This window comes from Phyllosticta capitalensis (assembly GCF_038381095.1).
Source record: "Phyllosticta capitalensis strain CBS 128856 chromosome Unknown BKA78scaffold_13, whole genome shotgun sequence".
NCBI classification, from domain to species: domain Eukaryota; kingdom Fungi; phylum Ascomycota; class Dothideomycetes; order Botryosphaeriales; family Phyllostictaceae; genus Phyllosticta; species Phyllosticta capitalensis.
The window spans coordinates 421,265-444,649 of record NW_027117451.1 but is presented as its reverse complement, the minus strand read 5'-3'; the positions used below and the strand labels follow the sequence as shown (position 1 = coordinate 444,649).

Sequence of the window (23,385 nt, the reverse complement as noted above, 5' to 3'; positions counted from 1 at the left end):
CATGTCATCTGGGACAAGTCATGATAATGGGAGACGAATCTTGATTGAACGAACAATCAACGATGACAGCCGTTGGACGTACATGTGACTGCATTGACGTTTGGATATCGGCGCAATTTCAACTCCTCGCCTCCCACGTTAATTCGCCAACCACTTGCCAATCTCCTCAGACATGAAGACATTATCCTCCTCATAAATGCCTCCACCGCCCGTCATGTGCCCGCCAATACTCTCAATGACGCACAGCTTTCCATGCTTCAAGTGCTTGACCTCCTCCTCGCTGTCCTCGGGCGGGAAGTACAGGTCGGTCCTGACGGGCATGATGAGGGCCTTTGCCTCGATGCGGCCCAGCGTCGTCGCCAGGTCGCCCTTGTCCTCGGGGAAGCAGCTCGAGATGTCGCCGCGCTGCCACGTGTCCATGATGGCCAGCAGGTCGTGCGCGTCCCACGTCTGCATGGCCTGCTCCCAGTGCTTGGCGAGGTACTCGTCGAGCGTCGCGCAGCCCGCCGCCTCCCACTGCCTGCCGCGGAACCACGCCTGCGAGAGGGCCCACGTGGCGTAGACGCGGCCGAAGGCGGCGGTGCCGCGGACGACGGGGCTGGAGTAGTTGCCGTCGAGCCAGTCGACGGAATTGACCAGCGCCGCCTTGGGCCCCTCGAGGAACGACCAGTTGTGCCACGAGGTGCGGGCCGAGCCGGCGACGACGACGATGCGCTCGACGAAGCCCGGGTACAGCGCGCCCATGTGGTAGGCCTGCTGGCCGCCCATGCTGAAGCCGATGTAGGCGTGAAGCCGCGCGACGCCGAGAGCCTTGCACAGCGCCACCTGCATGCGGATGTTGTCCTCGTACGTGACGCTGGGGAAGCGCGGCCCCGCGATGGCCGCCGGCGTGTTGGACGGCGAGCTCGACTCGCTGCCGCCCAGCAGCCCGCAGGTGATGACGAAGTAGTTTGCCAGCACGGGCGGCGTTTTTTGGTTGGGTTTGGCTTCGTAGAGAAAGTTCATCGTGTTGGGCAGCCGCCCGCAGTAGCACGTGGGGATGAAGACTGCGGGGTTCTTTGCGTCGCCAAACGTGCGGTACGCGAGCGTGAGGGCATTGGTGCTCGACGGTGGTGGAGCGTCGACGTTGATGGTCGATTCTTGGCTAAAGTACTTGGTCGTCATGATGGAGATGTTGGGTTGTGAATGGTGTTGCAAGCTACGAAGGCGAGCTTGATGGTGGGGTGTCGTCCTTATCGGTGAGGGGATCTTTATCAATCGATGTGATAAATCCGTTCCCGCGTCCTGAAAGCTTGCAATGCCGTGTACTGCAGACATTGGAGTCCAATTCATGGCAAGCGGTTGGACGCGATTGCGTTATCCAGGACGTGTTTCCGAGCTTTTGATTGGCTGGTTCCTGAACGAACATGCCCAACAGACCGGTCAATGACCGAACCGTTCGGAGAAGACTAGTCGTCTGCAGAGCGACAGCCTCAAAGTACAAGCGTCTTGGAAATCAAACTGGAGAGAGGGAAAAATCGGAAAACCAAAGGTAGGTTCTATTAAAATTCTTACATTAGAATGGGAGATTCAGTACACCTCCGCTCAAATCATGGGCCCAAATTCTTCGAATCTGACTTTAACCCCATTGATTGGACGTCCCATGCCAACATCGCTGGCGGGAAGATATCAAATGCTGTGTCCAAAGTCTTCGAAACTTGGTGTTTCCCACCGAACTGCGGAATGATCCTCGCAGTGGTCTGGGAGTAAGGCATCTGTTGGACTGGCATGACTTCTTGCATCCAGAGGACCCAGGGCTGTCGGGCGGCGGGTGTTTCTAGGTTTCTTTATCGTCATCTGGGCCAATGCTGTTGCTTCACACTGCAACAGCTTGAGCCGTCTCATGAACCGCAGCGTGCTGAGCGACCTCCGGTGTCGGGCCTGTTTGATCGATCGTAGACTCCAGAGTGCCATTGTGCTCTGTTTTGGCCTTCTTGCTTTCTGTTGCCTTGGAGTTCTCTTGTGCAGCAGCCCGCTTTTCAGATTTCGTGAGCTTGAGCTTTTGATTTAGACCGATTCTTTCGTCAAGCGCCACAGCCCTTTCCTTCAGCTCCGGGACTCCGAAGACGTCAACCAGATCGACGTAGCCGCGGCACGACGGCAACTTCTTGGAAAGAGGATTCTTTCCAGGAAGAATCTGGGCAAGCTCAAACTTGGTGTTTCCCCACCGGTTGTCGACCTCAACGGCGTAGGTGATGTATTTCTTGACAATCTCCTCCCAGGGTGCTCTGCCACCATTGGCTTCACGGCGAAAGACGCTAGGGTTTGCCTCGGCGGCAGTCGCAATCATCGCGCCATCAACACCAAACTCCTCCATGAGCTTCAACCCATGCTCGTAGTCCTCAACGTCGCCGTTCATCAAGCAGGCCACGCCGGCTTCGTGGCAGATTTCCCGAATCATTTTCATCTGATCGCGGATGGCCCTCTCTCGGGGCCTCATGGGCGTGGTCCGGCAGTGTACCGTCAGGCCAATGATGCCCGTCTTGACCAGCCTGCTCACAAGTGCCTTGGTGTCTTCCGGGTCGGCCAGGATCCGTATCTTGACGCTAATGCCAATTTCAAACGGCTCGCCAACCTCCTTGACGAGAGCCTCAAGAATTGCGCACAGCCTGTCCGGGTCCTTGAGAAGTGCCGCTCCCATGCCGCCGGTGGTGCTGAAGGGCTTCGGGCAGCCCGAGTTTACGTCGATGCCGGCGACATCTGCTGCCACGAGTTTGGCTGCTTCGACAGCCGTCTCTGGCTTGGCCGTTCCAATCTGGAAGATCAATTTGCCCTTTTCCCTCGCGGGATCCAGTCTGTAGATGATGCTCTCTTTCTGATCCTCCTTTGGCGTCGCATTCTTTTGTCCGTTGTTGGAGAAGCGGGTGAAGTCGATGGTCTTCGTGATGGAATTCTCGCGGCGAGTGGTGCCAATCAAGGCCCGGTCGATGGTTTCAGGACCCCATACCAGGTCGGCGCCGTAGTGGAGGGCAAGCAGGCGCGACGGAAGTTCGCCACTGCGGACCATGGGAGCGAGGACGACCTTGTTCCGGTAGTCGACGCCATTTTTCGGGATGGGAACGCGTGGGGGAGGTGAGGCAGACATGATGCGCGTGAGGAAGCGCAGCATAACACCAGGCGAGAAAAGAAGTGGTGGAAGATGCGGAGCGTGGGGAGGGTTCGGGATGGTAAAAGAATCCATACGCACGAGTCATTAAGGGACCGAAAGACGGATGCATGACTCGACAAAAGCCCTACGGCCCGCAGCGTAAGGCTGGAACACCATCTCAACGTCACTTGCTCACCATCACGCTTCCTTCGATCCCATATTGTTCAAAATGGCATATTTGACCCGCTTCCAGAGATTTCGCAGCCCATCAAACCTTTTCTTCGGACAATCACATCGCTCTTCACCAGTAGGTATCCAACAGAAATCGATTCGCCTGCCTCAATATTTGGTATCTATGCCTTCCAGTCCTCCTTGATGATATCCGCCGCCCTCTCAGCAATCGCATACACCGACGTTTGAATGTTGCCCAGTGGCTCCATGGGAAAGATACTTGCGTCCACTACCCTCAAATTCTTGGCTCCGTACAGCTTCAGCCTGGTGTCTACCACGCCATCCAACTCTTTCGGCATCATCGCACAGGTGCCCGTGGGGTGGAACGTATTCACCAGGCGGCTCTTGACGACCTCCTTCGCTCCATCAAGAGTTGAGGTGTCACCGTCCTCGGGCAGTCGTCGACCAGGCTTGAGCAAAGAGGCATAAGGCTCGGTCTTGACAAACGCCTCCAAGTTTTGAACGTGCCTCGCGAGAATCTCCAGGTCCATGGGCTTCGACAGGTATCTGGGATCAACAATCGCCTTCTCCTTCGGGTCGGCCGACTTGATGTGGACGAACCCACGAGAAAAGGGGTGGTTGAGGACCACCACGATGGAGATGTAGTTGCCCGGCTTCGTTGGCGCGACGATTTGCCCAAGCGGGTCTCGCCCGCTGGGTTGCATGTTGAACTGCATCGGTGCATACATGTGGTAGGATGGACAATCCTTTGGAGTAAGCATCTGGCTGCGCAGCAATTCGTATTGACGCTTCTCCGCGGCAGTTGCATCCGAATCGTCCGCGTATTTGTTCAAAAGTTCCTGAATCTGGTCCTTGCTGAGTCGGCCATTGCCGTCACTGAAGGGGAGGTAGGCCACGCTAAAGGGGATGCTCGCCAAGGGACCACTCTTCTTCTCTTGGTATTCTTGCAAAGCAGCATTGACAACCTTGGGGTCACGGAACATGTCTGTCTAACGTTAGCTACATCTCTACAGTATCAAGGCAAAACTCACCTGCAGAGACCTGGCCATCTGCAATCTCATAACTGAGAGGAACCATGGCATGGTCTTGAAGGTTCTGTCCAACTCCGGGACTTTCGATAACGACTGGGATGTTGTGCTTTTCCAACAGCTCCTTTTGACCAATACCGGACAGTTCCAGGATCTGAGGGGAGTTCATCGCTCCTCCTGCCAGGATGACTTCCTTCTGGGCCTTGATTTCGTGGATGCTGCCGTCGTTGGTTTCAAACTTGATTCCAGTCGCAACCACGCCGTCATCTTCCTTCTTAGTCAGGATTTTGTGGACGAGAGCCTCTGTCAGTACCTGCAGGTTTGGTCTCTTTGCAACCTCTTTGCTGTAGTACGCTTCGGCTGCATATCCACGCTTCCTGGTGACGGCATCAATCGAGAGGGAGTTGGTGAATGCGCCCAACTTCTCCCCCAGGATCGGATCGTCATCGTTGCACAGACCGAGCTTGTCATGCGTCTTGACCCAAGCTTCGTTGAACGGACCATAGTTGTTGCCATTGGTCACTGGCACCGGGCCGTCGGTGCCGTGGTTCTTTTCGTGGTAATAGTTGATCTCCATGGCTTTCTTTACATCCTCGGAAGCCGGCGTGAACGTCTGCCACTTCTTGAAGTACGGCTTGAGGTCCTCGGCAGACCAGCCATCATTGCCAAGGGCCTCCCATGCCTCGAAGTTCTTTTTGGATGGGTAAACGACGACTCCGAAGTTGATGGCAGTCGAACCACCCAAGACCTTTCCTCGTGGGTGCGGAATCTGCCTGCCGTTCGCGTGGGTCTGATATGTCAGCGTTGCCCTACACAAGTCGAGAAATGACTTACCTGCGGCTCGGTCATGTAATCCCAGTCGTAGTCAGGATCTCCATACAAGGTGGTCATCAACCCTTCAGTGTCGATCCTTGGGTCTCCCATGCGGTTTGCACCCGCTTCGACAACCAGCACCTTGTTGTTGGCATCCTCAGTGAGTCGGTTCGCAACAACCAGGCCAGAAAGACCACCGCCGATGATGACAAAATCAGGGTCGGTAAAACGAAGAGAAGTCACTGAAGTCACGGTCGTCTGTTCTGGCAAAGAACCCATTTTGCTGCACAGGACTGATGATGAATGCTAGCAAGAAAGGCGCTGCCAGCGCCCTTTAAGTCGACACTTCATCATGCATCGTGCAGAGAACAGCTGTACATACAGTGGAGCAAGTGGATGCTCTCCTGCATTCCAAGTTGAAGATGGCAATCTCATGCTGGCGACGCGTTCTCTATAGGGTGAGTCGTTGCTGACCGTCTTTCTACTTTGGGTTCTGCTGACAGCATATTGAATCAGTTTATTGGTTCTTGGTGGGACTTGTGGTGCAGGTACAGGGTCGGCTATCTCGTAATGCGGCAAAGTAGAGCTTTTAAGTAGCTGACTTTCAACGGTCTGCAGGAGACCTTCCAAGAGGAGCCAGGGGACTTCATCTCGAGTGGAGTGCGGCCCGCTGGCAGCGCAACGTTTTCGGGTGGAGCTCATGGCTTGTGGAGTTGCGGCACAGCAGAGCTTCTTCCAACAGCGGGCGCAGCTAACAGAGTTTCTGCAGCGTGGCTCGCGTGGGAACCATCCCAGCATCGGGGATAGCCGACTCCTCCTGCATGCCAATCGGATGGAGGCCGGGACGCCAATTCGTCAGTGGACTCTCGAAGTTTTCTCCGTCTTCTTCAAACGACAACAAACCCTCGTGCTATCCCCACCAGAACCGTGCGCGGATGCTAGGCCCGTCTGGTGGCGCGCTGAATAGCCGCGGCGTCGGACCGAGCGATCTCACCAAGTCAGTCGACTAAAGCGCTCCTTTTTCTGCCAAGATCGGCTCGCGTCGAAGTCTTGATATTTTGACAACAACCTCACTTTGTGGCTGGCAGCTCTTTCAAACTTTTTCTCAGCGTCTGAATTTTTCGTTTCAAGCCACCGATGGCATGGACTCGGTTCCGGAGCTCGCGCACGTCTGCCTCGGCTAGCGGTTGTATCCAATTTTGGAAAGACCCATAGTCACCCTATCGGGTCTCGCCATGTGCCTGACGAGGATACAGGAGCTTCGATGTGGCTTCCAAAGTCTTCTTCACTACATTATTGGACGCCGCTATATTGCAATTGCTCAGAACTTGCAAGCGACAACGTGGTAATTTGGCCCCCGGCACTTTTCATCATTCCCACGCGACTGGACACGATACGCGAACACTCGAGGTGGAGGATCTCCGGATTTGCTTAGCCAGACGCGTGTCATCGTTGACCCCACAGGTTGACGGCCTTACGATCAGATAGAGCGCGGCCACAAGCGAGCACCTTCCAAAGTGTTGTTGAAGCCTTTGTGATGCTGCGAGCATGTAGAAGTATGATGGTTCGCCGCTCTCGGCGCCGAAAGCGGCTTCCGCAAGTCATTCATAGTCGGCGACCGTCTCTCTAACTTTTCAAAGACCATGACTACAGCTACCAGGTTATCGGTTATTCGAGAAACGGCACTGTGAAACGGTAAGGCGTCTGCCATGGTGCGACGCTCCCCTTGGCAAGGCGAGCAACACTGTCACTTTTCCCTTTTTCGCAAAACTTGGGCCAGAACCTTGATCGATTTTCCCTGCTTCCAAATTGCCCCGTTCACTCATCTTTGAAGATGTACCTTTCTTGATCATCAATCTTCAAGCCGCCGTTTGTCGTTGACCTGGTCTCTCTTTTACCCGTTGCTGCGAGATTCATCATCTCAATGTCCATCAAACACGCCTGTCCTTGGTGACAACCGTGAACATGACTCTGAAAGAGTATCCCATATTTGGGATTCCACTTGTCAAGCATCAAATCATAGCGACTGCTTCACTCGCAACCCTGGCGACATGCATGGTAGTCCTTCGCTTTGTTACACGATGCTTCCGCAGGCAAAAAGTTTGGTGGGATGATGGTTGGATACTTTTGGCTTTGGTGAGTACTTCCAAAGTGAAGGATGATGACCTTGCTGACATTTACAGATCTTCTTATACAGTGAGCACATTGTACTGGTGTACTGTACTTAAGCTCACAATTTCAGTAATGCAAGCATTCCAAATTGCGTTTGCCAGATATGGCATCCGGCATAGTGGCTACGAGATTCCCATCGAAAATGGGTTACTACTCGGCAAGGTGCGTGCCTCTCCCAACCTTTCACGACGTTGCCAACAATCATCAGCATATCCTCATGGATCAATTCGTCTACTACTGCTGCGTTGCCATGACCAAGCAATCGTACCTCTGCTTTTACTCGCGCATCTTTCCACAGACTCAATTCCGCCGTTGGGTCATTGCTTGCTCCGTTCTTACCTGGCTTTGGTGGGCGGCGTCCATAATGCAAGTGTTCCTCATATGCCGGCCCGTCAATGCAAACTGGGATACCAGAGTCCAAAATAGGGTTTGCGGAAACGTCATTGCCGCATACATTGCGCTTGGAGTAATCCACCTGGTCACGGATCTCATCATCATGTTTCTACCCGTCCCCTTTGTCCGCAAATTGCAGATGGACGCCAGCACCAAGATTGGGCTTTACGTCATGTTTGCGCTGGGTGGCGCGTAAGTGCTTCCAAGACCAAGCTCGACACAATCTAACTTTTTCAGGGTCACCATCATGACAATCATCCGCATCGTTGCCCAAGCTCGCATCAACCTGTGGAACATCTCGTACAGCGTCGTCGATGCCCTTTTCTGGTCCACAGTCGAGCCTGCCGTCGCCATCATCAACGCCTGCATCCCCGCCATCCGACCGCTCCTCTCCCTCGTAATCAGCCGCATCCCATCATCAATCAACATTCTCTCCTCGAGCCAAAAGCGCGCGATGGGCGGCACCAGCAGCGGCGCCACGCCCAACGACCCCGCCCTCCCGCCACGCAGCAACAGCCGCGCCATCGGCTCTTCTTCCACCGCTGGAGTCTTCCCCCAATGGTTCGGCCAGAGCTGCCACAAGAGCAACGCGTCGACGCGCGGCTTTGAGCGCATGCCGAGCGTCGGGCTGTGCGACCAGGGCGAGCAGCACCAGCTGGAGCAGATGGAGAACGGCACCGCGGGCATCGGCGTTGCGCTCGGCGGCGACGGCGACTTCGGAGGAGCTCCGGCGGGAGCCGTCACGCGCAGCAAGACCGTCGCAAGGGCGTATGCTCGAGAACGAGGGGACAGCGTCGGCGAGGATGTCGAAGATGATGGCGATAGTGGGCACGGCAGATCTGCGAAGGGCTCCGCGGACGGCGTGACGCCGCCGGACCCGGAACGCATCAATGTCGTCATGGAGGTCAGTGTGAGCAACCATCGGGTACATTCCGCTGGGAGCCTGCTGGAGTAGGAAAGGAAGAAAGAGCAAAATGGCTGCATGGCCTGAGCCCGCCTGGATGTATATACGCGTCTCCTTTGTTTCATGGTTTCCCTTTCTTGGGTTGGACTAGATTGATGAATCGACGAAAAGCACGTATGGATACCCCTCATACAAGTACTGCTCAATCTCAGCGCTCGTTCGTCTATTGACTGTGATGAGTCTTGTCCCGTCACAGTGGGTGACGAAAGAAATCTAACCTGGGCATATTCCAAGTCGTCGCACGCCCAGACGCAAGCGCTCGAATGCTCCTTGTGCCCATACTTCAAGGGCGAAATTGTTCTCTATTTTCAAGGCACCAGGTGCTTGATCGTTTCGCGTCTCTACGCTTTCTTGCTCGGCAATTTTCTCGTCGTTCACTGTGCCGTTGTACAGTCTTTAGGTGAGCAGCATGTTCTTCAAGGCATGCTGTGGCCAGTTTGAGGAGTTTCTGGACCGCTGCCAACGTTTCCATCGCGCGAGAGCATGTCTAACGGATGATCTGGATTGTGCTCAAGTCTAGGCGAATGTATCCGCCATTTTCTACGTGAAATCTCAGTCTAGTACGACCCTGACGCCGAGACATCCGTGGTAAGTGGCACAAAGAGACGTTTTGTTGAAGCTTGGGGCGTTGGGACAGGACAGACTTCTTCGTGAATCTCTCCTTTGAAGACGCGTAGCGTCGCGGGCTGCCTGGACCAGCTGGCTCGATGGGAGCGTTACGGCTGCTGACATGCTCAGCTCGCGTGGAGCCGCTGCCTCTTACCAAGGAAGAAGGACACTTGGAAACTGTTCTATAAAACTCCACATCGGTAGAAAATCGTTGTTGAAAGGTTATCGAACGCGGTGGAGAATTCCATTGTTTGCGTTCCGGCAACTGTCGCACATTGTTTGATGTCTCCCAAATTTTGGCGTGGCCCATTCGAGTGGAGAGGCTTTGTTTTGTTTTCATCAACATATGCGTCTTGCGCGTCTACTTACTCAATCAAAGACTTGATTCTTGCTTCATCAGTTACTTTGTGTCTGGTCATGTTTTGAGCGGACAGCTTGAGTGAAAATATTGGCTCTGAGCAGAGGAGCGCCAGGATGAAGACATTTATGGTATGACGCTAATGAGGCGGCGTCGAATATGGGGTGGAAGTTACAGAAGGAGGACTCACAAGGTCGGCCAAAATTGCAAGCGGGCGAAGGGTGGTTGGATTTAACACTTTTCAAGATTTTCGTCCAAAGAGGTGTAGTGAATGTGATGAGTACTCTCGAGGTGTCTCTGTCGAGAGTGTGAGTGGTGGGCGCATTGTTGGAGCCAAAGGCTGTCGCCAAAAAGGTTAGTTTCACCCAACAAACAATGGAAGCCTCCGCCACCGAAGCGAGTGATTTTGTCCATGAAAATCTGACGCTACACTGCCAACGCGTCTGTGTTGTACTCTGGGGAAAGAAAAAGGAGAAGTCATGCAGGCACAAGCAGACTGTTTTCATTCATGAGCCCCTGACGAGTGCGATCGACCCGGAAACACCGCTGGCGAGTGATCGAGCGACCTGAGTTTTGGTAAATTCATCTCTAGAAGTGTGTGCGCAGCCGAGTGTTGTTGGCGATATGTGTTTACTTGGGTGGTGGCAGTCAGGTGGCTCCCGTACTGGTGCAGTCCGTGAGGTGCGTGTTGCTCCTCCCCAAACCATCCGCCCGGGCGGTAGCCTACTCGCAGATCCACGCGCCCAAGTGTTTCTGACGTTTGAAAACAGCGAGCGATTGATTTTTGTTCCTGAGATTTTGCAGGCACGCGCCCGGCATACACCATCCGACGCTTCCGCTTCTTGAGTCCCCTGAATTATTGATGGCCGCATCACTGACACCTTACGCTCTAGCCACCGAATCCTCCATCGCCTACGATGTTCACTCACAGTTCAATGTCGACAAAATCGCTGGAAATGACCAAATACAAGGCAGGGCACGTTGGTTGATTGCAAACGCACGACGCGTCGGTCACGCGTTAGGTCAGTCCTCGAAACCCCCGACCAATCGGCGTACGGTCTTTCGTCTGTCAGGCTACAAAAGCAAGCCTTTTCCCCTCGACTATGAGATACGGTCTGCGAGTTACAACCAGCGATCGTGCTGCGGACTCGCAGCTCAAAAGCTTGATACTGTCTGTGCCTGCCTCTTTTCAGAGCGACTGGCTAAGACCAATCTTCTTTGTTCTTTGCGTCTTCCTGGGGGTTCTCGCCAGACAATCAAGGCAGGTAAATTTTCGGGGACACAAAAGTCCAGAGAGTGCCTGTTTTGGTGCTATAATGCGCCTGAGCATCTTCAGATCTTGATGATGTCCGTCAAAATCCCGCTATTGATCGTACGCCAGGCCACTTCCAGAGACGTCGGCACTCTGAACACAGTGGACGGATTCATCAAAGTGTGAGCGATACGAAAGTCTACTGCCTTGAGCTGAGCAAGTTGCATTTGCTTTTGGCCAACTCCAAGATTTCATGGTCGCCGAAGAGGGCATGGTGAGGAGCGGTCTTTTAAATAAGAGGATTGATCAAGGCCAGGGAGTAGGCCGGCCCTCTGCCCCTGCGCAAGATGCACGTGGCACTTTGCTGGCAGTCATGAGCTGGTATGCTCCAACGATCAGGTGCTTCGAGGGGGGTCTTTGCTTTGCTCTGCTGGTACAAAAGCAGCGTCTTCCTGGCTTTCACCAAGCCCATGGCTTACCGACTCTTTCAGTCGCCTCAAAAGACTCGCACAGGCTGGGCAACTGGCTGAGTAGCGACATCTGCTAGCACGCAAACTTTTTCGTTTCGTTCCTCGGGCGAGTCAGCTCGACCGCACGTAGTCGACTCAGTAGCAAACTCCCACACCCCCACAGACCATGATGATTAAAGTCTCCGACATCCAGATGTGGCTCTCTTCATCGCCAAACTCCAATGAATACAAACCTCACAAACCCGCTACGTCCGCAAGCTGGCAGCTCAATATGAGCTCTATTTGTGGCCTCTAAATTTGACATGCTGACACAGCGAAGATAACAGCCCAATTGCCAAAGAGACGAAGAAAACACAAAGTGTGGGGCTCTTTTGACTTTTTTCGAGCTCTGAGAATGTTCGCTTCGACTCCCTCCGTTGGTGAAAGACCGAATAAGGGGAAAGGAGTGGCCGACTTAAGTAGTCCACAAGGCTGCGACGGCTTTGGAGCCTGGTTTGTGACTAGGCCGCATCTGCCACACATTGCTCGTCACTCGGCAGTCGTGGGCCCTTCGCATGACCACTGCCTGAGTGGTCTTTGCGTCCTTCTGTAGGTATAAAACAGCCCGTCCCTCCCTTCTCTTGTTTTGCAGTGCAAGTCTTGATCCAAAGCATCAATCGACGCACAAGAAAATCGCGTTACTTCAGAACGATCCACTTCCTTTTTATCCTTGTGTTCTGGGAGGATCCCCACTCGCGTTTTCCCGCAAAACTTCGAAAGCAGCTGCATCCTGAACAAAAGTTTCCGACAGAGATCTCCAGCATGCCATGATGAATTCGCTCACCTGCAAACATCGGAGACGGCGAAAATTCTATTCGGCATCATGCCAAACTGCTCAGTTTTGTCAGGGCTACCAGCCAGGGTCTCCTGCGCACAAGGAACGGAGGCTCACCCAGCAGTGAGACGCTCCATACTTGTGCCACTCTTCAAGTGGTTGTCTCGCCTTCCCTAGATACAGAGGAAAGGTTGGGGAGCGGTCGGAATTTATAGCCAGCAGATCTGCTGTCCCTGGCACTCGACGCAAGTGTTCTCAATCGATGCAGAATTCAGGGGTCAGGCGACAGGCCATGGACTTCAAAAATCGGCGATATCGCGCCTCGAACGTGGAATCCACGTCCAAAGGACGCATGTGCGCTGGACTTGCGATTCGTCAGTCTTTCGGTCTGCCCAGTATAAATGGCTTACCTCTTCGCCTTGGGAAAGGTTCCATCCACAGACAACGTGTCGACCAATACTTGGTTGCTTCGGCATTACTGCGTTTCCCGTCTTGAAGAAGGGCTCACTTTCCTCGTGTTTTGGTTTTGGCACTGACTTCCAGCTCACTGGCGCTTAGGTCGAAAGGCCGGCGCGTCTGGTAGCGCTTCCAGAGCTTCGTTACAAACCTTAGGCTGTCTTTATGGCATGTTGGTGAATTCGTTTGTCTTCGAGAAGTGGCGGTTGGGATCCATTGGTAGATGTAGAAGAATGCTTACTCCGCGCAAGACGGCAGGGCAATGACAAACAAAGGAACAAAGACCACAGTGAATCAGGCGAAATCCCATAATCTTCAGACATACGCGGAGAGCTTGTCACTTGTTTGAAGAGAGACCGAGGCCGTCTTTATACCAGGGAAACGGCGCCAACCCCTCGACGTCCTCACGTAGCTGAGGCAAAGGCGTTTCGGACCATCATTGTGACCACGAAGGGCACGAGGAACCGATGAGGCACCTGCGCAAGTCACTAGCGCCACACAAGTACCTCGAGGAGTGATATAAAAGCTCGTACAACTCGACCCAAGCAAGAGTATGGCTCACAGACAGCCAGTCTGCCAGCTTTGAACGTGTTCGAGATCCCTGAAACCCGAGCAAACTGGCCTCGGGCGTTCCATGTTACCATTTCCTTCACTTGGCTCTCTTCCGCGGGCGCCGGGAGACGGTCAGATTTTGGGCGAGGTTGGCAAAGTATCGCGCTTCAGACGCCGGCATAATGGGGTGTTGATGATGGCGATGATTTGAGAACGGTGTCGAATGGCAATATCCTATAACATTGGAGTGCGATCCGTTTAAGTTTTGCCCGGGGCGAACGTGCAGGCAAAGGCTTTGCAGAAGAAACGAGGACAAGAAAGTAGTTCGTGGTGTCTTTGACTGTTGGCCCGGCAAAGTCAACCACCGGTAGGGGTTTGCGAGCAGCGCAGTAGAAGCGCAGAAACTTCTTCTTGTTGATGTCTCAAAGCCGGAACTGGGCTCTTGACTCGCGCTGAGTAGGAGCGTGGTGGAGGCATTTTTATACTCAAGCGACGCGGCACTGACCGCCGAATTTCCCACGTGGTTCTTGCTCGCGTGCAAATAAAATTTTCAGCATGTGGTTTTCTCCAGAGCCATAAATACCACCCTTCAAGTTCTTCCTGTCTCTCAGAACTGACGATGCGTTCTTGAGGCTGCTTAAGAGCTACCAAAGTCAGACCAGCAAAGCCTCTTGTTGATGTCCAAGACCGTCAGTTCACTTTTCAGCCGCGCTTTCGCTTTGAACTAAAGCGCGAGGAGTAGTTGAACCTAAGAGACGTTACGATGGTAGTGGAAAACAATGTTGGGAAGTGCTGAAGCAGCTCATCGAGGCACGTTGCACACTCCAATTCCCAGGCTCTCTGTTAAGAACTACATGTGTTGTGATCTGTTTGGCTGGGAGTATGAGCCCAGCTGCCCGGAGGACAGTCTGGAGGCAAGGTGGCGATGTTGAGTTTCTCGTCTCTCCTGCTGTTTAGCTGAGCGAACCGTTAGCAACACTCTGAATCTCTGAAGTTCTGCTTATCCAGGCCATGGTCTTGGAATTTCTGTCTGCGCTCGTTTGACGACTGGAAAGCCCGATCTTCCTTTGTTGTCTCTCACGTTAATCGCCTGACCTTTGGCCAAGAGCTTTAGAAGTAAAAGCTGATTGTAGGGAGCTGACTGGAGAGGAAGCGCGTGATACGGGGCCGGTCGTGACTTTCGACTGCTTGTGGATATAAAAGCCATCCGCAGTGGTAGCAGCTCCGACTCCTGTCGAAGACCAACGCCTGCAGGTAGCTCCAAAGTTGGGTGCAACTACGAGATATATGACTCACTGTGCTGTTCTTCTCGCACCGCTGTCATCTCTTACTTGTGGCCGTCTCCTGGGATTAGGAAAAGCAGCACGAATTGAAACAACATCTAGCGCTGTCGAATGCCATCATTGTCGGATGGACACGAAACTCAACTGGCAGCCTTGATATTCCATGTCAGAATCCAGCCGTGTAATGCAGAAACTTGGAGAATATGACGAGCTCAGGAATTATTTTCCTTATGCACGTGGACGATGGTAGTTGCCTCTGAAACAGTTTGCCGGCTACGCGCATCCCACACGAAGAAGACGCGCATCCGACGCGTGAGTTGTAAACGCGAGATTGACTCATAGAGCGGGAAGCATGTGTTGTGCTGGTGTATAGAACATGGTAGAAGACGGGATGGAGTTGTAAAGGTCAAGGCCGAGGTCCAATGGCAGCTTCTGGGAAAGTCATGACGTAAGCATTGGGCGGGTATTGACGATCATCCGACGACGATACCCTGGACTGGCCGAAACCACGCCGATGGACTTTTGATCCATCTTCCCGATCGATCGCCAGAATGACCCAAGACGACGCGTGAAGAAGATGGCGCGGTGAGGCCTGGGACTTGGAGCGACCAGCGCGTCTTGATTTGTGAGAGCCTCGAAGGTTTTGGTGGGTTCTCTGGGTCTGGAAAAAGCAGCGCCTACATGATTGCTGAAGAAGCTGACCCGTGCACTGTAGCTACCCTTGTCACTGTCAGCAGCCCCGGTCCAGCCGACTCGCGCCTTATAAAGCAACAACGCGTGGTGGACCTCGCCGACGACGTCAACCGGATATCCAAGCCGAGAACTTGAGCACCAGCCGATGACCACTCGGCGACTCGGGACAGCGGGCGGTCTGTTGGTGGTGCGCCGGCAAAATAGCAGCGGTTCTAGCTCAGGGACGGCAGTGGAGGGGTCAAGACAGGGCGGATGACAGGCGAGGGCGTGTGCAATGCAGCTTGTGCGACAGGCGACGGTGGCTGGACGCTGTACCTTTCAGCCTTCTGAAACGGCACACAAGCGTCTGGTCTGACGCCGTTGAGCTCGTGGCAGCACAATCGAACATTTTGGAAAGCGGCCAACGGGGGCGTCTGCAAAAGAGCTCAGTCAGCGGCCAAGGGCTGGAAGCAAAGCCCGCGTCATGCTAGGAATCACTCACACGCCATTGGTGCCCAGACAGACGTCTGTGTGTACCAGCCGATCGCCCCCCCGTCCATATCAACCCTCTCCCACGCGCTTTTCCGGGATATAAGTTAGTCTGTCCTCTTAGCTGCAACCCTCTCCGCACTGTTACCCCTCTCGAGCTGTTCAAATACCCATTGTCTGCTTCTTTAACTTCTCTACAGACTTTCCACTCAAGCTGCTTATCGGTAAACCAATTCCCCCACATCACACCATGGCTTCCGCCGCGAGATCTGTGTTTGCGCGCAATGCCGCCCTGCGTTCCGTCTCGTCCTCCCTCAGAACACCAGCAACGCGCTCTCCACGCATCGCCGTCTCTCGCCAAGCATTCCGCCAGCAGTCCCGCCGGGGCTACTCATCAGAGGGTGGCTCCCCCAAAAAGAGCAACAACAACATCCTCATCGGTGGTCTGCTCGCCGTGCTCGGTGGGGCCGGATACTATGCTTACTCCACCAACCCCGCATTCGGCTCAAAGTCTACCGACTCAGCGTCTTTTGCCAACTTTACGCCCAAGTACGAGGATTACCAAAAGGTCTATGACGCCGTTGCCAAGGCATTGGAAGAGCACGACGACTACGACGATGGTAGCTACGGTCCGGTCGTGCTCCGCCTAGCATGGCACGCCAGCGGAACGTGAGTTGCCCCAACTGATGCTCCATTTTCGATTATCAACTAACACTGCCCAGCTACGACAAGGAGACTGGCACCGGCGGCTCCAATGGCGCCACTATGCGCTTTGCTCCCGAGTCCGACCACGGCGCAAACGCTGGTTTGAAGGCGGCCCGCGATTTCCTCGAGCCTATCAAGCAGCAATTCCCCTGGATCTCATACTCGGACCTGTGGACGCTCGCCGGCGTAGCAGCTGTGCAAGAAATGCAGGGCCCCAAGATCCCGTGGCGTCCTGGCCGTTCTGACCGGGACATGTCTGCCTGCACGCCGGACGGACGCCTTCCCGACGGTGCCAAAGACCAAAATCACCTGCGCGCCATCTTTGGCCGCATGGGCTGGAACGACCAAGAGATTGTGGCGCTGAGCGGTGCGCACGCGCTCGGCCGCTGCCACTCAGACCGCAGCGGCTTCGACGGACCATGGACCTTCTCGCCAACGACGCTCACCAACGACTACTACCGCCTGTTGTTGGACGAGAAGTGGCAGTGGCGCAAGTGGAACGGTCCCAAGCAGTTCGAGGACGTCAAGACCAAGAGCCTGATGATGCTGCCAACGGACATGGCGCTCATCCAGGACAAGAAGATGAAGCCGTGGGTCGAAAAGTACGCCAAGGACCAGGACTTGTGGTTCAAGGACTTTAGTAACTGCGTCATGCGCCTGTTCGAGCTGGGCGTGCCGTTTGCGAGCGGCGAGGACGCGCGTATGACGTTCAAGAGCGGCTTCGACTAAGTCCCCAAGTCCCGTCTTTTCATCTTCCTCTGCTTTGCACCAGAATCTGCACTTTGAGTTTGCAACACCTGCTGCCTCTTTCCTCTCTTCCCCGTCTTCGTATTCCCAGAGCTTTCGGCGCTCCTTTTGGTACAACTTGTATTCGGTTTGGCGGGATTCGCAATGTTTCTCTCTTATCCACTCAGACTTGTCGTCGGTTGCGCGAGTTGAGTCGGATTTTTTCCTCAGTCACGAGATGGCGGCTACACTAAAAATTTAAACTCAGACTGGCGGGGTACAAGTATGTAGATCGGCCAGTAGGTAGATTCCTCCTACAAAGAATCAAAAAAGATTTCGAATTGCTTGACGCTTGCTCAACTACTTGAACGACGTGCGCACACTGTCTTGGTTGTTGGCGAGCCCAGCACATCGAAAGTTTCCCTACTTGCGCGTGTTTGGTTTTGCTCCGTTTCCCATCCTTGCCTCTGCTGGAATCCACGTCGTCATCATCAACAACCAACACCACCATTGCATCCCATCCTCAAAACTCCCTGAGCATCAACATCATCCTTCAACGACGACGACACAGCCACATCTTTGCGTCGCCCACGCCGCCCATGTTGGTCCCGCACACTGGATTCAACCGGACCCAACCCAACCCAACCCAGCCCAGTACTATTGTTGTTGATGATGCTGTTGCCAAACAACAAGTGGAGTGCGGGGGACATCAAGCCTTCCGCAGTGATTGACGGAGGGCCCGCGCCCCTCTGATGCTGTCGGCTCAGCTACTTGCTGGATGGAAAAGTTGAGTGCAGGGAGAGGTGGTGCGCTTTATACTTCTTGGCGAAGGCGGAGGAGGAGGCCGGCAAGGCAGAAGTGTCAGGCGCGCGGGTTGGCGATGGTGGTCCAGTCGGCTGCGCACGTGGGGTGTGAGAGTGGAAGAGGAAGAAGGAGCGTCATCTGGTCGCTGAGGGGGCGTGGTTGCCTGGGGGTTGCGGGGGATGGGTATAAAACCCCCTTTCCTGCCCACAGAACTTCGTGTTCAGCAATCCGCCGCCTCTCTTCGCCTGACTTAAGCGCAGAAAAGCTGGTCACTGTGCTGGAGAACATCGTGCGCACAGTCATTCCTGGAGGAGCGTGGTGGAAAGCCAAGCACGCCCCGACTGCCTGTCTTGGTCAGTTAGTCGCGGGCGCGGGCGACCAACGCTCGAACGGGCCAAACCTGCTTGCTACACCTTTGGATAGAAGAAGATGGTGACGTGCGGCGTCATCGTTTGGCAATGGCGGCGACTGTCAGCGATGCTTCTTGCCCGCCTTTCTTACCCCTGAAACTTGCGATTAGGACAAGTTTCCCCAGCTCGTTCGCGTCGCCGGCAGGAAGCCCCTTCAGAGCAGGTACGAGAGACCAGAACGGAAGGAGACAAGGAAAGAGGAGTGGGGTGCTGTCGCTCAACGTTTCCAGTCTTCGCGTCAGAGTAGTAACCGTGCTGCTGGCTTCGGCAGAGCAGAGCAGCTGCTTGAGTTGAAAAATCGAAGGACAGAGGGGCATGGAAGGGGTTCATATAGCTTTGCTCGAGTTTCTTCCGGCGCGTGTCGGACAACACAAAGGTCCGCGCAGAGCAGGTTGAGCGCATGGAGACGACACCTGGTCGTGTGACAGTCCAGGTGCCGACAGACGGGGAAGGGGAAAGTCATGTGAGTTTGCTCAGAGGTAGGGTAGGGGTATAAAAGTCTCTCTTCCCGCCGGCTCTTTCGGTGACCATCCAACGGCGCAATCGACGTATATTCAAGCAGTCGGCACTGTCAATACTGTCTTTTGATCACCGACTGGGTACCGGCACACTTTGGCTGGACGAGCCCTTTTCACTTCTCGCGTGGGACGCGGTTTGTCTGATCATCGTGTTCCGGCGATGATGCAGCATCCAACCAAAATGCTTTTCTTCAGCACCATTTCGCCCCGCTGTTGTCACGCGTGGTGTCTATTGTATCTCTCCTTATCTGACGACCCACCAGCCCATATTTGAACCTTTCATTCTGGCCGCCGGCAGCCAAAGTGTGAAAGCTTCCTCAACTTCTGAAGAAGAGGAAAGAGTAGGGCAGTGATGTCCGCATTGCAGCCAGGGGTGTTCCGCGGCCGAGACAGAGCACGGTCACTCGAGTTGTAGAGTAGAAAGGCAGAAAGGTAGAAAGCGCAGGGGTTTATATAGCTTCCCGATCGAAGGTTCAGTGTCACACGCCAAATTTTGGCCACAAGCGTCTGTTCTCGTGACAGTGGCCGTGACTAGACTACGAGAATGGGCGGGCGGCGGGCTATAAAACCTCCACTGTTCCCACCTTCTCAGGTAGCCATCCATGAGCTGGTGCAGATCTTCCATGACAGCAACAAAACACGAAAGATGATACACTGTCTTCCTCGCTCTCAAAAACTTTGGACTTCGTTTGTCCGGAGACGAGCCACGGTCAGAGGCGGTTTGACACTTGCAATAGATAAACTGCGGAACGCTTTCCTGTTGTGACGAATCTCTTTACTTTGCATTAAAGAAGAAAGTCTCCATTTCCCAAAAGTCTGGCAATGAGAAAACGTAAAGTCTGACAAGTCTGACAAGTCTGGATTGATGAACGGATTTAGGTCAGGACCAGACTCTAGACGCAAATCAAAACACGTCCTTGGGCGCCAGAAAGTCGGATGTGGTCGCATTTTTGTAAACTGCAGCTCCATAGATGACAAAGAGGTTGCAGCAGAAGTGAAGGGGACTCAGAGATCTTTTATGCCTAGTGTTAAGAAGCAAAGGTCAAGTGATCAGCCGCAAACGAAGCCAGCGTGACTGGACTGACACGGCGTGCCTTGGCCGCAGAGTATAAAAGCCTGACTGACTTCCACATATTGAACAACGTTTGTATCAGAGCTTTCGATTATCCAGGCTCACGAGCAGTGGGCGTTCGAGTTCCTGGAGTTGACACTGTTGACTTGCGTTGTCCCAAATGTTCATCAAGCTCGACTTGTGCCATTGTTCAAGGGAGCGGCTTTCCAGACATTCTCTATGCTACTTTTGTTTCAGTGGAACAATGAAGGTGGAATGTGACCACGCGAAAATGATGATTTCCGTCATAGCTGGAAAAGGGGGTTCAGGGGTAAAATCTCAGGGGTGAAAAGCTTGGGTCCTCCAAACCGACAGTAAGGCGATGACCCAACAACTCTCAGTACACAGGTAGCATCTGAAAACCAAGTAACAGTGTCCCGATGCTCTGTTGAATTGCTTGGGGAGCTCTCGCTTCGGTCGCAGCGAGAAAGGGTGGGAAAGGGGGTCGGCTTTATATCCTTAAGTTTCTCCTGGGCTGGTGGTCACTTGACATTTGGTCCAACAGGCCCAGTCTGCTGAATACTCCGGGTGCCAGGCCACGTGGCTCCCAAATCACATCACTTGTAAGGGCGCAGTATTTAAGAGGGCTGTCGCCTGCGACTTTCCAGCGAGCAACATCGCCTTCGTGGCTGTACCAGGTGGGAAGTTCTACGGCAACATCCACTGGGGGTCTTCCCGTCAAAAAGATTCAAAGCACTTCCCCTGTGTTGTTCTGCCTCTGTCCTCGTTGCATGTCAAATACGGAGCCATCAAGAGCTTCTACGCCAGCTTCCTTGTCATAATGGTGACTTTTCAACGTTGGGCCACGATGAAGATGACCGACAATTGCACTCGCTGGTGCAGGGAGCAATAAATTATTCGGCTTTGGGGCAAAAGTCTTCAACTGAATACTTTTGCCGCAGACAAAAGTTTGGTGTCAACAAGTGATGTCCCTAGGCGATCCCAATCCGGCCTAGCGTCCCCGCGTTTGCCTGCAGCCATTTTGGACCGCGTCGCGACTATCAATCAACTCCACGACACTCGACCACCGCGACGAGCCACAAGCCAAGCAGCCGGACGCAGCTCGCTGGCCACCCCCATCACGTTTCTTTTGCAGGATTTCGCAGCACTCCCACATGGCCCAACAGTCGATGCACCTGCCACCAGCTTTGCCCGAAACGCGTACCAACCTCGCCCGACGCAGTGAAAGCGCCATTCTGTCATCAGCGACGATGCTCTGCGGACTCTGCATTCAACCAGTCCAAGTCAGCGCGATTGATGGGTGCTTTCAGAGCTGCTCGGTCGCGTGTTGGAGTGGTGAAAATGGTGGATTTTGCGTCTCGTGGCAGCGGGCTCCTCCCTTATCCACCCATTCAAGCTGATTCGCTCTGCTTCTTTCTCTATCTTTGCGCCCACCAGGTTAGGTGTTCGAATGCCTCAAGATTTGCAGCATCGCATTCGCTTTTGACGGTGCAGGTCCAAAGTAAGTCGCATCATTCTGGGCCTCTTGAAGATTTGCATTTCTCCAAATAGTCAACCCCAATCTTTTCCCGCAAATTTCAACTCTCGACGGAATTCTGCATCCTTCGATCAGGTTTCGGTTGATCGGTCTGCAGCGCTCCAAATAGCGTAACAGACATGCGCCCGGTGCGATTGCTACGACATAATTATTCAGGTCGCGTGGGTGGGATGGTTGTAGGGCGGATTTCACGTCTCTTGAGCTGCGTCTCTCCCAAATCATGCATCGAAAGGTGTCGAATGCGCCAGCCTGATCATCCCCTAATTGCCTAGGCACGAGGTGAGAAGTGAGTTACTCCCTTGATTTGAGCAATACATTAATTTTTACTTTACTTGAATGGTTTCAAGCAGCCGGTTGCATTTGCTACGTGTATGAGAAATTCAACATTTTGCCCAGAGAGTTCGACTTCCTCAAATGAGGCAAAGCGATCAAAGGCCGATACTACCCGTTTCCCAGAAAACATATCATAGGAAGCAACCAGGACAATATCATTACTTCGCAGATGTTGATACTTCGACTTTGATACAACTTCTGAGAAGCAGTCATTGCCTCTCAACTATCTTCCTCGGCAGGACAATGAGGCTCTTCGCACCGTCTCCCAAGATGACACAGTAACTCCCCTTTTCAATGCAACGTTGACAAGTCTCCCTGTGTGATTCAGGGTCATTCCAGCGCTCGGTGCCTCTTTTGGCGGTGAGTTTGACGTACGTGTGCAAGCATTGCTTGCTTTTCGTGCTGATCCAGCCATTCCAGCGTCGGAGATGCTTCCCACGATGCATGCGCTTGATTTCAATCAAGACCTCGTCCCAATTCTTGCGATACTGCTTTTGGAATGCATCGGCGTCCAAATCACCTTTGGCAGGATGACGCAGGTAGACTGGAAGCTTGGTTCCGTAGTCGGTCATTCCTGAGGGGGTCTTCTTGCCCGCATTTTTGCTCTCATTCGGCGCGAGAAACTCTTCGTAGACGCGGACCTCGGGCATGGGGCTTTCATCAGTATCACCCAGAGAAATTATCTCTGCTCGGGAAGCGTCGCTGCTATCTTGAGGCGTGACACCCTGCGATGGAGAGACCAAGCTTGACCACGATGCCTCTTGGTTCGACAAAGATGGCCTTGGCCGAGAGGTTCCAGCATTCAATGGCGCCTCCTTGTGTTGAGAATCCGACCGAAGACTCGTTTCGGGTGGTTGTAGACTGGGACTCAAGTGGTATGTCGAACCGGAGAACTCATCACTTCCTCTTCTGCTTGGCAAGACGCTTCCGGTCTGCTCGACCCATCGTTCAACATGACGAGGACCCTCAGAACTGGCGGAATAAAGACTGGACTTTTTTGTCATACTCATTCTCAGATTGCTGTTACTCAACGTTGGCTGCTGATCGGTGTTGGCCTGCCGTTGAACTTGCTGGAATTTTTGCGCTGTTGGTGATCCAGTCGCTGCTTCCAATTGCAGTTTCAGCTGTCTATTCTCCTCCTTGGCCACGCGGAGAGCTTCCTCGGCCTTCAGTCGAGCATCATAAGCCTCCTCAGCTTGTTGACGAGCTTGCGCAGCACGCTCCTCAACCTCTCGGTCGATCTGCCGTTCTCGTTGTTCCAAGGCCTCCTCTCGTAATTTGTATCGCCGGACGACCTCGTCCAGCTCCTCCTGCTGCTGAGTTGACCTTCGATGGTACCATTTCTTTTCGTTCTCGACGGCCAGTTCCAATGTCCGCGTCCAGCGAATGTCTTCAGCCGCCATTGTTGCTTTGCGGGAATTCACTGCGGCAGAACATCAGTCATGACTTTCGCGCTGTAGCAGGCGACTTCACCTACACTCGTCTTGCTCCATGAGAGTTTCCGATCACTCGAACTTCGCAAGGCGCGCTTTGCCTGCCCTCATTGAGCTTGGGACCCTGCCAGGTCTTGCAGATGCTCTTGTCGGGGCGAGAAAGCGTGGAGATGCCGTTGTGTGTGGGTGTCGGACGAGCCAGG

At 53.8% G+C, this 23,385-nt stretch overlaps 7 protein-coding genes across 7 annotated transcripts; 3 read left to right on the top strand and 4 right to left on the bottom strand.

Moving 5' to 3' along the window:
- Window positions 1-147: 147 nt before the first annotated feature.
- Window positions 148-1,083, bottom strand: BKA78DRAFT_234067 (Alpha/Beta hydrolase protein; the record flags this gene model as incomplete). Its single annotated transcript, XM_066883824.1, has 1 exon — window positions 148-1,083. A coding segment is annotated over one exon (936 nt), but the record flags the coding sequence as incomplete, so codon positions are not given.
- Window positions 1,084-1,855: 772 nt separating this feature from the next.
- On the bottom strand, window positions 1,856-3,124 carry BKA78DRAFT_300333 (uncharacterized protein; the record flags this gene model as incomplete). Its single annotated transcript, XM_066887182.1, has 1 exon — window positions 1,856-3,124. The coding sequence occupies one exon, from the start codon at window positions 3,122-3,124 to the stop codon at window positions 1,856-1,858; it is 1,269 nt and encodes a 422-aa protein (XP_066738539.1).
- Window positions 3,125-3,480: 356 nt separating this feature from the next.
- BKA78DRAFT_259253 (choline dehydrogenase) lies at window positions 3,481-5,439 on the bottom strand (the record flags this gene model as incomplete). Its single annotated transcript, XM_066885353.1, has 3 exons — window positions 3,481-4,304; window positions 4,351-5,137; window positions 5,182-5,439. The coding sequence occupies 3 exons, from the start codon at window positions 5,437-5,439 to the stop codon at window positions 3,481-3,483; spliced, it is 1,869 nt and encodes a 622-aa protein (XP_066738538.1).
- Window positions 5,440-6,707: 1,268 nt separating this feature from the next.
- Window positions 6,708-8,843, top strand: BKA78DRAFT_383878 (uncharacterized protein). The gene is made up of 5 exons (XM_066893082.1): window positions 6,708-7,296; window positions 7,344-7,356; window positions 7,403-7,494; window positions 7,541-7,917; window positions 7,963-8,843. The coding sequence occupies exons 1-5, from the start codon at window positions 7,126-7,128 to the stop codon at window positions 8,678-8,680; spliced, it is 1,371 nt and encodes a 456-aa protein (XP_066738537.1). The 5' UTR covers window positions 6,708-7,125; the 3' UTR covers window positions 8,681-8,843.
- Window positions 8,844-10,313: 1,470 nt separating this feature from the next.
- Window positions 10,314-11,094, top strand: BKA78DRAFT_363349 (uncharacterized protein; the record flags this gene model as incomplete). Its single annotated transcript, XM_066892479.1, has 1 exon — window positions 10,314-11,094. The coding sequence occupies exon 1, from the start codon at window positions 10,519-10,521 to the stop codon at window positions 11,092-11,094; it is 576 nt and encodes a 191-aa protein (XP_066738536.1). The 5' UTR covers window positions 10,314-10,518.
- A 4,580-nt stretch (window positions 11,095-15,674) lies between these two features.
- Window positions 15,675-17,477, top strand: BKA78DRAFT_327782 (mitochondrial putative cytochrome c peroxidase). Its single transcript, XM_066889550.1, has 2 exons — window positions 15,675-16,313; window positions 16,367-17,477. Exons 1-2 carry the CDS (start codon window positions 15,895-15,897, stop codon window positions 17,076-17,078), a joined length of 1,131 nt encoding a protein of 376 aa, XP_066738535.1. The 5' UTR covers window positions 15,675-15,894; the 3' UTR covers window positions 17,079-17,477.
- A 4,481-nt stretch (window positions 17,478-21,958) lies between these two features.
- Window positions 21,959-23,152, bottom strand: BKA78DRAFT_300328 (uncharacterized protein; the record flags this gene model as incomplete). The annotated part of the gene is made up of 1 exon (XM_066887181.1): window positions 21,959-23,152. One exon carries the CDS (start codon window positions 23,150-23,152, stop codon window positions 21,959-21,961), a length of 1,194 nt encoding a protein of 397 aa, XP_066738534.1.
- Window positions 23,153-23,385: the final 233 nt, after the last annotated feature.